This window comes from Pipistrellus hanaki (genome assembly GCF_964339955.1).
Source record: "Pipistrellus hanaki genome assembly, chromosome: 1".
NCBI lineage: Eukaryota > Metazoa > Chordata > Mammalia > Chiroptera > Vespertilionidae > Pipistrellus > Pipistrellus hanaki.
The window spans coordinates 164,240,625-164,254,145 of NC_140503.1; the positions used below are offsets into that span (position 1 = coordinate 164,240,625).

General features: G+C 42.2%; 2 protein-coding genes across 3 annotated transcripts in view; one reads left to right on the forward strand and one right to left on the reverse strand.

Annotated features, from left to right (window-relative positions):
* PAQR3 (progestin and adipoQ receptor family member 3) overlaps positions 1–4,459 on the forward strand; it is a 28,610-nt gene extending 24,151 nt beyond the window's left edge. Inside the window, exon 8 of the transcript XR_014795083.1 lies at positions 4,350–4,459. The gene's annotated coding sequence lies outside the window, so the exon portion shown is untranslated. The remainder of the gene's footprint in view (positions 1–4,349) is intronic.
* Positions 4,380–13,521, reverse strand: part of BMP2K (BMP2 inducible kinase) — a gene marked incomplete at its 3' end in the record, with an annotated part of 115,878 nt that continues 106,736 nt past the window's right edge. For both annotated transcript variants that reach the window (XM_084880846.1, XM_084880845.1), the window contains one exon: positions 4,380–5,815. In XM_084880846.1, coding sequence (XP_084736972.1) covers positions 4,380–5,815 — 1,436 coding nt within the window. The remainder of the gene's footprint in view (positions 5,816–13,521) is intronic.

A 13,521-nucleotide genomic window follows, 5' to 3' on the forward strand; every position in this document is an offset into this window, starting at 1 on the left:
TCCACCACCAAGGTGAGGACAAGACTCATAGCTGTTAAACAAAAAGCAGGGCAGGGTCAAAGGGTACATTTATCTACAATCCCGATAATGTAACTGTGCCCAAATATGTACACACACACACACACACGGGTCAGTGGAACAATTACACCATTTCCCAGGCTGATCCTTTTGTATAAATATTCTAGTCTAACTTTCATCCAGCCTACACCCAGCCTTTCCTCTTCCACCCAACATTTATACCAAGCAACATTTGCGTCTTAACAGATACATTCTTCAATGCCATAAAAGCTAATCTTTAACACCTAACATTTTGCTGAAGTGATACTATTAAAATAATTGAGCAAATGGTCCACTTTTAGAAAGATTATTCAAAATCAACAAGCATGATTAAAGCTGTTAGGGCAGAAATAACTTTGGCCTCGGATTTTTGCTAGCTTCATATTTTACTTCCCTTAGTGATGTTTGTTCAAGTATTACAGGTTTAGAGTTATAACTATTTAACATGCACAAAGCACACCTGATTGACAGGAATATAATCTCAACTTGCCTTCCCTTAACAAGAATTGGATCACCCATCATAGAGCCAAACTTTCCCTGCGTGCAGTGTGCCAAGTGTGTGCCAATCTTCTTCACATGCTTTGGGAGCTTTATTTCCGTAATTCTCACAAGGGAATGAGCTGGGTGTCAGCTGTATGGAGCTGTGTGTGTATCCTAACAGCAGTGGGAGGAGATGACTGGAAATGGAAGGCAACCCTCATCCTGTGCTGCTGGGGGAATGCTCTACTCCTCCAACAAGATCTCCCCCCTCCCCCCCTCCTCCCCCTCCTCCCCCTCCTCCATTGAATCCTGTGCTTCCTCTGAACTGTAATCTGTAGAGGAGAGTCACTGGGCTGTGACATAAGAAATTTAAAAATGTAAATATTTTAAACAATGTCAAAGTTGTTTCTTTAGAATTTATCCACATTATAACCCAGAGTCCAAGTCACTTAAACATATTCAGTGTATTGATACACAATCCTGGGCATGTGCCCTGCCCAGGAATCAAACCATGACCTCCTGGTTCATAGATCAACACAACCACTTAGCCACCTGGGCTGGGCTAGAATAAAAGCAAATGTAAGCAAGGCCTTAGTACCAAAGAGAGTCTAGTTCATGTTTACATCCCATGGAGACCACACTAATTCATCCACCACCTCTTCTAAATCACAGAACTCCTGAGGTCTAGCAGAGACCAAGGCCAAGGACTAAAACAGTCAAAAAAGCGTACTGTGTACACATCAACCAACAGATTTTCATTTTAAAAATTTTCTTCTGTTTGATACAAACCTACTGTAGTTCATGAATTTACTGTATATAATCATCAACTCCTCACTTTTAAAATAAAGTATCCCGTGAATCTACTTTGTAAATTTTTAAAGAACATCTACTTAAACATGTGCATTAGCAGTACTATTCAACCTGAGAATCAGAAAGAAAGAGAAAGAAAAAAAAAGGTGCAAACATAGTATTTGCCTTTGGCACACACAGGACAAGTATTGGTAATCGGGCTCCAAAGTGCAGCACTTAAGCAGTAATGTGATGCTTGATCTGCCTCTGCTAACTGTGACTCACACACTGCTTCCCTATCAGTCCACAAATTTGTTTCTGCTTTAAAAGAGAAAAGAGAGGCAATAAAAATGAACATGTGGTCTGGTTACATATACTCTGCTGCTTCCCAAGTTTAGAACTGTGAAAACAAGCAAATAGCTCATCCCAACTGGGATACTATCAAGAGATTCTTAATAAGATTACTCACAAAATACACTTTAACTGGGTTCAAAGAGAATTTAAAATATAGCAATTAGGGAGAGTGCCAGTTGACAAGAGTTTCCACCCTTTCTGTGAATAGCTTTCACAGAAACTTCTACATGTTAATTTGATAGGGAAGGGGACAGTAAATTATAATTTAAAATACTTGGACACATTAGTTCATATATTTAATTTCTATCTTATTAGACAGTTCCTATAAAATTTCAAGTTTCTAATTAGGATTTGTGGTATAAAAAAAAAAAAAGCAATTTGGTAGCTGAGTTCTTTTCACTAAAGACACAATCAACTAGCAGAGTTAAGACACTAGTTGCTCATCACCTGATACCTTTTACTAGTATGTAGCCAGTGTAAGATGGACAGCCCCACAGAGGGCAGAGGTTCCCAGCAGGACTCCAGTCCTGCCCATTAGGCAGGGGGCTGTCACTGCTCTGTGCACTTCATTACAATGACCCTCCCCTTTCTCCACCCCAAACTTTATGAAGGAAACTGTCGCTCTTGACTTGGGGAATATTGGTGAAGGTGGTAATTTAATAAAGTACATGATTTTACATTGAAAACGTCTTAAAAACTTAGGGTTTCAGCTACAGCTTTTCTTTTTTCTGAAATAAAAATTCCATATAATTCATCTCCTCATTCCCAGTTTTCCAATAATCTCTTTTATTAGAGACGTGAAAATAAAAGTTTTGAGCAAGAAGCCATTCAGAAGCGGAACAATAAATGTTCAAGTACTGGGTTTTTTTCTTTTTTATATCATTTTTTTCTTTTAGATTTTGCACACATCAAGTATCTCTCAAGTTTTTGTTCTAGGCATCTACGTAGATATTCCATATTAATGGCACTTGTTTTTTAAAATGAAGGTTTTAGGCACAACAGTTATTTCTGGCTCTGTTTTGTAGAGAAAGGTAGAAGGATTAGAATCTCTGCATTCCCCAGATAACAACCTTCTGATTCTTTGTGAAGACAGGATTCTGTTTTACTGTTGGAAATTAGAAGGACCCTTAAAAAATCCACAAGGGCAGCTTGTGTGGGTACAGACAGCCTTGGCTTTAATGCTGGATTCCGGAATGAGCCTGGATGGGCACACAGACATGACATTCTGGTATAAAAATAACGCACATGTGGAACCAGGCCACACGCGTCCCCTGGATTTCAGTGCTGTGGTCAGGTCAGTAGCTGAAACCCTGGCCAGAGCTTCCGAAGCAGCTCCCTCTTCCCGCCTGGAAGAGACACCGAGTCACTACCCTGTGGAGATACTTCCTTTTGCTATTTGGTTTATTTAGAAATCACCTCTTGTTATTGAATTGTAAGAATGAATGATATAAAGAGCTATACAAGTACACAATGGCGGATTCTATGGAAATACCGGTGGCGGCCTTCAGCTTCTGGCTATTCCTCCTCCTAGACTGGCCATCCTGTCAGCTATGACCGTACTAGCAAGTCCAATGTGGGTTATTCAGCGGTCTGTAGGTGGTATCACAGCAGCCATGCTGTCACTACTTCTAGCAACCTTTCCCCAGTTGTACGATACAGTTCCCCAGATTCATGAGTACATCATGGAAACCAGAGGCCTTTCAAGTCAAGATGGTGACCTAGCCCCATGGATAGTGGACAACATTGAGGTGACTGGTGAAGGGAAGTACAAGAACATTAAAGCAGCGTTGTCTTTAATGTACCATTTAGTACGAAAGCCTCAGCAAAATCCCGTTGAGCAAATCCAAAGGATGTTCAATGCTATGTTTGCTACAGTCCAGCCCGGAGTTACACCACACATTACCGATTTGTACACCTCAGCGGACTTTACAGAGGCAGCCTCATCGCTCTCCGGCAGAGGATGAGAAGCCTGCTATGGGGTTTTCTGGGCATCCAAGAACGTGCGAGAGTTGGACCTACTGGACATGCATTTGTAGCCCAAGTAAAATTAGTTGCTGAAATGACTCCCTACATCACTATTAAGTCCTTTGTCCATGAAGGCATGTCGCACACAAGCTTCCAACGGGGGGGGGGGGGGGGGGGGGGGTTGGTCATGAGATAAAGAAATGTATGGATGTTTGAGGATAAACTGCTAGAGAAATATGGTCCTGCCATGTTTCCTTACTTGAAGGCTCTTAGACTTGAAGGTCTTGACCTGCTTGCCCCAGCATGTTTTCCGAATCTGTGCAAGGTTGCAAACACTCGCAAGAGGAAAGCTGACCCTACTTTCAGACCATAAGTCCAATAAGGAACAGCTCTCCCATTTACCTGAGTAGGATATGGATGCTGTGTTGTCTAAACCACCTATAAAGAAACGCATTCTCGATAACAAAGATGCTGAAGGAATAAGAGCTTCCTACCGCCTAACTGACCAAGACATTAGCGCAGCAATGGAATCTTCTGAGCCTCAAACCACCATTGACATAATCAAGCAGTTCTTGGTTGCCTTAGGTGCAAACAGCTCCTGACCTTAATTTAGAAAAAAGAAAAAAGGGGAAGAAAAAAAAAAAGAGCTATACAAATAAATTTCCTCTCAAATTCATAAAACTATTCATCCTTTTTTGAAACAGGGGTTAACACCAAGAGTCTCTCACAAGTCTCTACTGTTTGGAAGGAAACGGAGCAGCACCAAATGGGTCTAATTCGATGGCCTGGGGCTGTTGGGCCTGAGGTGAGGTGACGCTCTGCACCACAAGTTCTGTAAAGGGCACGGCACCAAAGTCGTCCATCTTCAGCGCCTCCGAGCTGTGGAAGGACCCGTGGAGGGAGTTGGGTCTGGGCCACCCGGGCAGCACGGGGTTGTGGTCCGCGCGGATGTCGCCCAGGCCCTGGTGGGAAGGGTGCCATGGCACGTCCGGGGGGTGGAAGGGCTTGGCCCCAAACGGGTCCAGCAGACCCTCCTCGGGAGGCAGGACGTTCCCCCTGTCCTTCCCATCCGTCAGCGCGACGCTGATGTTCTCCTTGGAGTCCGAGATGGTCAGGAACTCGTTGCTGCTCTGCGAGTCGCGGCGGCCCACCCTCTTGTGCCTGCGGGCCCGCTCCGGGGTGCGGTAGGTGGGCTTCACTGCCTTCTTCGCGCTGGTGGGCGTGCCGTGGTGCCGCTTCCCGTTACTTTTGGACAAGTCCTGCTTCGTGCGCCTTTGGCGAGAAGAGAGCTTCTGTAAGCTACGCTGCTTGACTTTCTGCTGCTGACTCCCCGTTATCTCCTCGAAGGGCACCAGGCCGAAGAGGTCCTCGCGGCTGTCGCTTTTACCCGTGGGCGTGGGGAAAGGCTGAAACGGAGTGGAGCCGAATATATCCACGCTCTTGGGACAGCCGGGGAGCGTCTGTGCTTCGGGCCCCGCGGCACGGCCGTCGTGGACGTTCACCTTCTTGCTGAAGGGGGCCTTCGTGAACACGTCAAATTCCTCCTGCTCCAGGCCCACGGCAGGAAAGCAGGGCTGCGGAGGGAGGCTCTTCTCGTGCTCTCCCTGCTGGGGCTGTTGAGCACGCACCGCAAAGAAGGGGACAGCGCCAAACACATCGAACTCCTGTCTGGGAGTCTTGACTCCTGCGTTAGGGGGCACTGAGGGCGAGCTGGGGAGCGCTGCATTCGGGTCTTGGACTGGTCCACTGCCGGGTTTGTCTCTGTAGGCGGGGCTCCCAGCGCTGTACTTGACTTTGGCCCGTTCATCCTCCGAGTCAGAGCTGTGTTTCTCTTCCTCTTCCTCATCCTCAGAGTCCATGAGGAGAGGCCTGTGACCCAGATTTTCCGGTTCAGTATCGTCATCGTTGAAATCCTGTCCCCCCTGAAGAACTTCTTCATCCTCTTGCTCTTCCTCTTCACTGCTCTTCGGAGAAGGGGGATCCGATTCAAAATCGCTTTCAGACTCGTCATTTCCCTTCTGCACCTGGCCCCGTAAGGATGAATTCTCGGAGGTTTTCTTTCCAGCCCGGTGGTCTTTAGACACTGGGCTTGTCTTTCTGTTCTTCATAGGGGCTGCAGGGATATTTTCTTGATTTGGGGATAAATGTTCGATTTTCTTTTCAGGAGAACCTGCAGATTCAAAGAAAAATCATTACAGAATTCTAATGCATTTCAAAAACCATTTGCAATAAACAGTATTTACTAACACAAAGCATTCCAAGTCCCTCATAACAGTTCTCTTAGAGTAAGAAATAAGGCCAGTTAGGCTCAGGGAATGCCATTTGTCCCCAACTGGATGGCCAGGTCCTTCAGAGCAGACACTTACTTGTCTCTGTCCCTACGTGCCACCTACTCATCTCTGGCCCTCACCTACAGGTAAGTTTTATTTATAATACCTGGCATAGAACTCTGAATACAATACACAAGCAGGTCTTCTTCTCCCACTTTCAAAATGAGATTATTCAGACAAATGCCCCTGCAATTACCTACTTATATTTACCAACCTTTGCTACATTTCATTGTTATAACATTTGATATCTATATAGAGATATCAACAAGCATGAATAACTTGCCTGCTCAATTTTGTGTTTCACTTTAATTTTCTTAATTGACATTCGTTTTTGTGTTTTTTTGTAAATTAGTATCGTAGAAGTCGGGTTAGCATGGAAGCTCTGCACTGAGGCTGAACCAGGGGCATCTGCCTTCTCCAGATGACACAGCTCCCTTCATCATTTCTATACCAGTAGACATTACATTAAAAGCATATGCCACCCATACAAAAATAATGTTAACAGTCACTGTATGATCAGTATAAAGTTGCATCAGAATGCTATACAACGTCATTGTATGGTATATAATAAAGATATACTCTATTAGCCTGTTAACCGGGGAGTTCCCTTTTTAATGACGCAACCTGTAACGGGCGCGTACTCTTTCACTAGGACGTGTCAGTACGTCACGCCCGGAGGACGTAATTTCATATTATATTTTTTATTTATACTTAATGAAAATAAATGAAATATATATTTTCGTTTATTTATATATATAAAGCACAAAGGAAAATATAAAATTCCAAAAAAATAGAAAATACCGACAAAAAAAAATGGACACGTCAAATTAAAAAATTATAAATTATACAAACAATGATAAAGATTACAAAAAATAGCCAAAACTGGTTTGGCTCAGTGGAGAGAGCGTCAGCCTTCAGACCTAAAGGTCCGGGGTTCGATTCCGGTCAAGGGCATGTACCTTGGTTGCCGTCACATCCCCAATGGGGGGTGTGCAAGAGGCAGCTGATCGATGTTTCTCTCTCATCTCATTGATATTTCTAACTCTCTATCCCTCCCCTTTCCTTCCTCTCTGTAAGAAATCAATAAAATATTTTTTTTTTTAAAAAGATTACAAAAAATATATACCGTCCCTCTCGGGGCGCAACATATATTTCAAGGACATATTCATACGTCCTACCTGTTCCCGATATTGTTTACGTTTGACGTATTTATAGGTCCCGCTTGGTTAACAAGTTAGTTTACATGAAAATATACTGCCATCCCAATACGCTGGGGTACTGAGCTGATTTTCCAGAGGTAGAGACCAAACTGAGTTGATCCAACCACATACACATTCACCCTTTCCCCTCCTTTGATTAGTCATATATTTTTAAAACAATTAGTGAGGGCTGTAAGTCTAGTCTGCAGTCATAAAAATAATTTGCTTATGATGGAAGGATTACTGCTTTCCCGTTGGTAACATGGTGCTCCTATGGCACATGACACCTCTGAGTTATGTCCTTCTCTTTGAAAGTCTGGTCTGCTGACTTCCCACCTCTCTGACGATTCTCTCCTGGTCCTAACTGTAGAGACTTCTCCTCCAGCAGCATCTCCTTAAACATGCACGTTCCCCAGGGTCCTGTCCTTGGCTATCCTTCTCCGTCTGCACGGCTTCCCCTGGGTCTTAACTAATGCATGTTAACTGTCACTGCACCGTAATGACTGGCTCTCTACTACCATGAGTACCTATCTGTCTTATTCATCTTACACTTATGAATATGTATCCTACTATTACTCCAAGCTCAGCAATTTCAAAGGGAATCATCTTTCCTCTGAAAATGGGCTCCTCATCAGTGCCCTCTAAATTCCTGCTTCACAACATTTCTACAAACCAGCAGATATCTGGAAATGATTTTCCCTCTTCCCACCAAATAGTGTTTTTAAAATCTCTTGACCCCCTTCCCTCCTCTCCCTCAGCCATTTCATCCCCTCGTCTCTCATCTCTCGTCTAGCAGCTCTTCAGCCTTTGACCTGCCTGCCTGCAGCCCCACACCCTCAGTCTGCTCTTCTCCTGTCACCAGAAGGACTTTTCAGAAACTCTCATCCTGTAGCTACTGCGTAAAACCTTTCAGTGTCTCTAAAGCCCCACCATGAGCCCACTCAGGGGCCGTTCTCTGCCTGGACCTGTCTTTGACCTTGAGCCCTGATACTCCCATGAATTTTTTTTTCATTATAGCCACTCGGCCTCTCCCACTCAAACTCTGTAACTGAATAGATTTGGATAAAGTGGTTTTTGTTTGTTTGTTTATTAGCTGTCTTGCCATCCAACCTCATAAAGTTTGCTATCAAAAACTGAGGAACCTGGGGCACTTCTGCTGTTTTAATATCTACCACTTAATACCATACCTCAGCGTGTCCTTCTAGCATTCCCACTCCCACCTGACCTGCCTAGTGGGCCTGGCTGTATTTCAAGACCCAGCCTGTGCCATAGCCCTTTGGAGGCACCCCTTGAAAAAATGTCTGTATTTGGTGCTTCTGATGACCCTAGTAAAAGCCTTAATTGTAGTACCTATTGTACCATATAACAATGATGTGTTTACTTATCTGTTTTCCCTACTTATTATGAGCTCTAAGACACAAGCCTACTTATCATTTACCTCTACCCTAGCACTGTGCTGAACCAATATTTGTTGAACGAAACAAATACATTGAGCTCACAAATATGGACACATACATATTCGATATACTCAGAATAAAGAAAGTTACACAGAAAACAATCCCTTTACATTTGGAGATATTTTAGCTCAGAATCAGGCACTCACAATTTTTGTTTCAACAAAAACATTTTATAGGTACTTTCTTACACACTGGTCATAGTGGATAAAATGAACATGGTCTGTGCCCCCAGGAGTTTACAATCAAATGTGGAGACAGAGGACAAGTCGACACGAACGGGGCTGGTGCTCTGAAAGAACAGAGCAGAGGCACACGTCCCGGCACAGGGGAGGCACCAGCCTGCTCCGGACGGCTGGCGAAGGCTTCTTGAGGAGACGCTGACCAGTGACCAGGAGCCAGCGTGCCCTGGACAGGCAGAAAGCTGCTCCAAGTAAGAGCCACAGCATGCGGAGGCCAATTCTAGGAAGAGGTTGGTGTGCTTAAGGGACTGAGAATAGGCCACGTGCCTGCAGCACGGAGAGCAAAGCGGGTACCATACAACACGAGGTAGGAAGGGGCCAAGGACCACGCTGTACAGGTCCCTGTGTGGCCATGATAAGGGGCTCCGTTTGGTTCTTAATTGGAGGGTGGGAAGTCTTCACAGGGCTTTATTTAAAATGAGGTCATGCTCTGACTGATGTTCCCAATGATAACTGAGTGAAGATAGGGAACAAAGGGGGAGATCAGGGAAGAGGAAAGTGGGGTCCTTCAAGTTAGAGGTGGTGGCTTGACGATGGTAGTGTTGGGGTGAAAAAAAAAATGGAAGAAGAGATGGAAGAGGAGAACTCTGGATGGTAATTCCATTAGCAGGCAGGCAAGTGAGTAAAGAGGTAGCTGAGAATAGAGGCCATTAACTGGTTTTGGACACAAGTCTTGAGGTATCTGTGAGACATTGCCGTGAGAGCAGGTATCTGTGGCTTGAGCACGCTGGTTGGTTTTCAGTGGAGAAAACAGATCTGGGAGTCCTCAGCATGCAGCGGATATGCAGAATCATACTGAAGGAAACCACCGAGGAAGAAAGGACAGAAGAGGAAAAGGGGATCCAACGCTGAGCCCTCAGGTGTCAAACACTTAGAAATCACCAGGGGGACCTGCACAGCAAACTGAAAAGTGCCAGAGAAGAGGCCCCAAACCTGGTGAGTGCAGCATTAGAGACCAAGGGAGGCAAGTGTTTCTGGGAAGGGAATAGACAGCTGAGCAGGTGCTGCCAAGAGCTCCAATGCACTGAAGACAGAAAACGGCACTGGCTCTGGCCTGCTTTGCAATCGGTTGGCATCTTAAAGCGAAGAGTGAGCAGGAAATCTAGTGGAGCTGCGTGAGGGGAGAGAGGACACTGAGAATTCCACCAGGTTCTACTAAAATACAAATAGAATCTCCATCCATTATTCACTTGCTAGTTCCTTAAAACCAGCCAAGAGCTATGTGCTCTTTCTTTGCAAATTCCTGACAGATTAAACCCAAAACAAATTCAGAGTTTCCAGTTTGACTTCTCCATACATCATACTTCCGATATGAAAAACAAAGATTAGTTTAGCCACAGAATTTATCTTCATGAATTTTTATTCAAAAGCAAAAGATGTAGTGGCAAAGACACTCAATCCTTCTTCACTTTGGGAAATTTCCGCTAAGGTGCATTATAACTTATTACCTCCTCAGGCCACTTACCCCCCCACAGGGAACCGCAAGGGGCACTCCTCATGCCTGCTCATGCACACTTCCAGCAACATTCCAGTGTGTTTCCCAAAGTATATTCTGCAGAAACTGTTCCCAAAACAAGAACTGAGCAGGTCTGTGGCCTCAGAGAGCTGAGTTTATGAAATGCTGTTCACCTAGAAAATGTTTAGTGTAATAAAGGGGCTGTTCAGTCCTACACAAGAGAATCTGTTTAATTTTATGAAACCTAAATTTCCCAGATCTGCTTCACTATACTTTTATTTACATGTAACACCTATTAACCTTTATAAAGAATTTTAACAATAGCGCTTTGGGAAAATGCTGCCCTACAACTTCTCTGGGAAAATTCCATTTCTCGGGCATAGAGTTTTTGTTCCCTAGGGTTTTTTTTTTTTTTTTTTGAACATTTAACATAGGGCAAAATCCTTCAAAAAACAAGAAAATTTCCATTTCTAGGGCACAGTTTTGTTCCTAAAGGACTTCTGGACCATTTAACATAGGACAAAATCCTTCAATTTGCCTGTTTCCTTTACTCAATTGGCCAACACTGCTTTAATAAACACACACACATATATATATTATATATAATTGATTTTAGAAGGAAGAGGGATAGAGAGATTAAAAACATTGATGAGAGAGGAACATTATAAATAAAAGAGAAACATCAATCAGCTGCCTCCTGCACACCCCCTACTGGGGATTGAGCCTACAATCTGGGCATATGCCTTGATCGAAATTGAACCGTGACCTGCTGTTTTGTGGGCCGATGCTCAGCCACTGAGCTGCATGGGTCAGGCAGGCCAACACTGCTTTCCAAACACATCTGTCAGCTTTTCCTTCTCATTCTGTCTGCCCTTTGTCAGGCTTTCAAAGTTGTACTAATAGAGCTATACATTTCTTGGTTATAAAGTGCTATACAGATATATATTTTGTCAGTGAGGATATAAATTTGTGGATGTTTTTTTGTTTGTTTGTTTGTTTTTCACTTAACCATTTTCAGTGTATCTTCACAGGTAGCAATAATAGTCCATAACTAATTCTAATAGAAACATGATAAAACACTGTATATACAACATGTCACTACCTGTGGAACCTCTAGGTTGTTTCTAATCTTTTAACATCTTAAGGAGAGCCATGAACATGCACTTTTTCCTTGGGGGGAGGGGGGATAAAACTCTGCTTTTTAAATCAATTTAACTTTATCACTTTATTGTTATTCCTCCCTTATGCATAATTCACAGCTAATAAAGTTAACCCAGTAACAGTCTCTGACAAGATCACAGCTGAATGCTCCCTGTTCCCTCTAATCCAATGAGGGAATATATACATTATCATGTTCTGAGGGAACAATGCAATAAGGCTGTTGTAAAGAAAGCACTTAAAAGTAGAGGCTGACATTTAATTTAATAAGCACTTGGCAAAGATAACCAGCATTGTCATTTCCAGGGGAAAGCCAAACTCACTGATCTCACTGATTATACTCTAAACTCCTAGAACTTTTCTGAACTCAGTAGTTGAAGGTAAATCTAGATGAGAGGGAAGACTAAGGAAAAGGGAAAAAGGAGGGTGTAATTCTTTGGTTAATTCAAGAGTAGTTCAGGTCATTGTTTCATACCTGAAACTAAAATAATATTGCATGTCAACTGTAATTGCAAAAAAATTTAAATACATCATCACACACACACACACACACACACACACACACACTATTTACATCCATTTTAGAACTGGCCAGAAATAAGTAGTCAAATAATTGTATGTCCACATACCACAAGGATGCGTTTTGGATCCTGGACACTGTATCTCTGATTTTTAAATAGCTAGAGTTGAGCACACAGTATAAGAAATTATAAAGAACTGCTTTCAAAATGAATTTGACACACATAATGATCTATGCCATCTCTGTGGTTGCAGATTACATCCCTAAAAAGTATGGGCAACTAGGGAAAATTTCTGTTTGTATAGACAGACTAGTTTTGTTTCTTTTATTGCCTCCCCTTCATAAAATTAAATAAGCAATCAATAATATTTGTCCAAATTCCTTTTTCTCCCATATTCTCACAACCCACTCTGACATTGTATAAATGTCTATTTCTCCATCTTTCCACTCCGTTAACTGCAGTAGAGGCAAGAGCAGCAATGAGCCTCTCTGAATGCATACTAAGAGCAACGTAAGTGTGAAGCACCATAAACAAAACTTATAGGTGGTCTCTTTCCAGTGCTTCCTGCTAAAGAAAAGGTAAGTCCCAGGCTGCATATTACAACAATCCTAGATAAGGTTTCACTTTCTGTAGTAACAGCCATCTACTAAATTGTCCTCGCTTTACTATAGAAGAACAGAGGAAGAAATGAAATTATACAAAAATAAAAATTATTTCAATACATTCTATGGCTTTTAGTCCTATCCCATGGCATAAAAGACTGTCAAAATTAGTATTACAACTTATAGTGTTGGTTACCAACTATATACTTTAAAATGTGACTTCATAGCTAACAGTGCTATCAACTTTGATAATCTCTTTCTTTGCCTAAATATATTCCTATAATAAAAAAATAAAAATAAAAGATAAATAAAACAGCTTAGATATTCCTACTGTTTGCTCTTGGTGCCAAATTGCTTCTTCCAAGCTGTTATGATTTACTACAAAATTTAAATCAGGATTATTTATTTCACTGCTTGAGTTAATTACCCACAAGGATAGCCTAAATATTGCCTTATAATTCAATATATCCTAAATCATAATAATCCCTGTATTTGCTGAGATTCTATTAACATAAAAATGGTTGTTTTTCAAGTAGATAGAAGGGAAAATATAATATGTGGAATATACTAAGAATATGTATTTAAAGCATAAATATCTAGAATGTGCCCAGAATCATTCCACAGTTACATATTTTCTCTACTAATTGACTTTAAAATGGCATATATTGACCAAATTTCATATTCAATTCTACGTAAGGCTTCCTTGTACTAAATACAGTAGAATTATATTTTGATGGCCCCTAGTCAGGATATTCTTTATTTCTGTTTTGTACCTTGAAATGATAAATTGTAAAAATTTCAGCTTTTTTAGTATTCCTCATCTTTTGCTGGAAACAGCCAAAATCCAATCAGAGCCAAACCCTAAGAATAAGGTGAGTGGCTAAGATAGGCAATGCAGATTTGGGTAAATTATT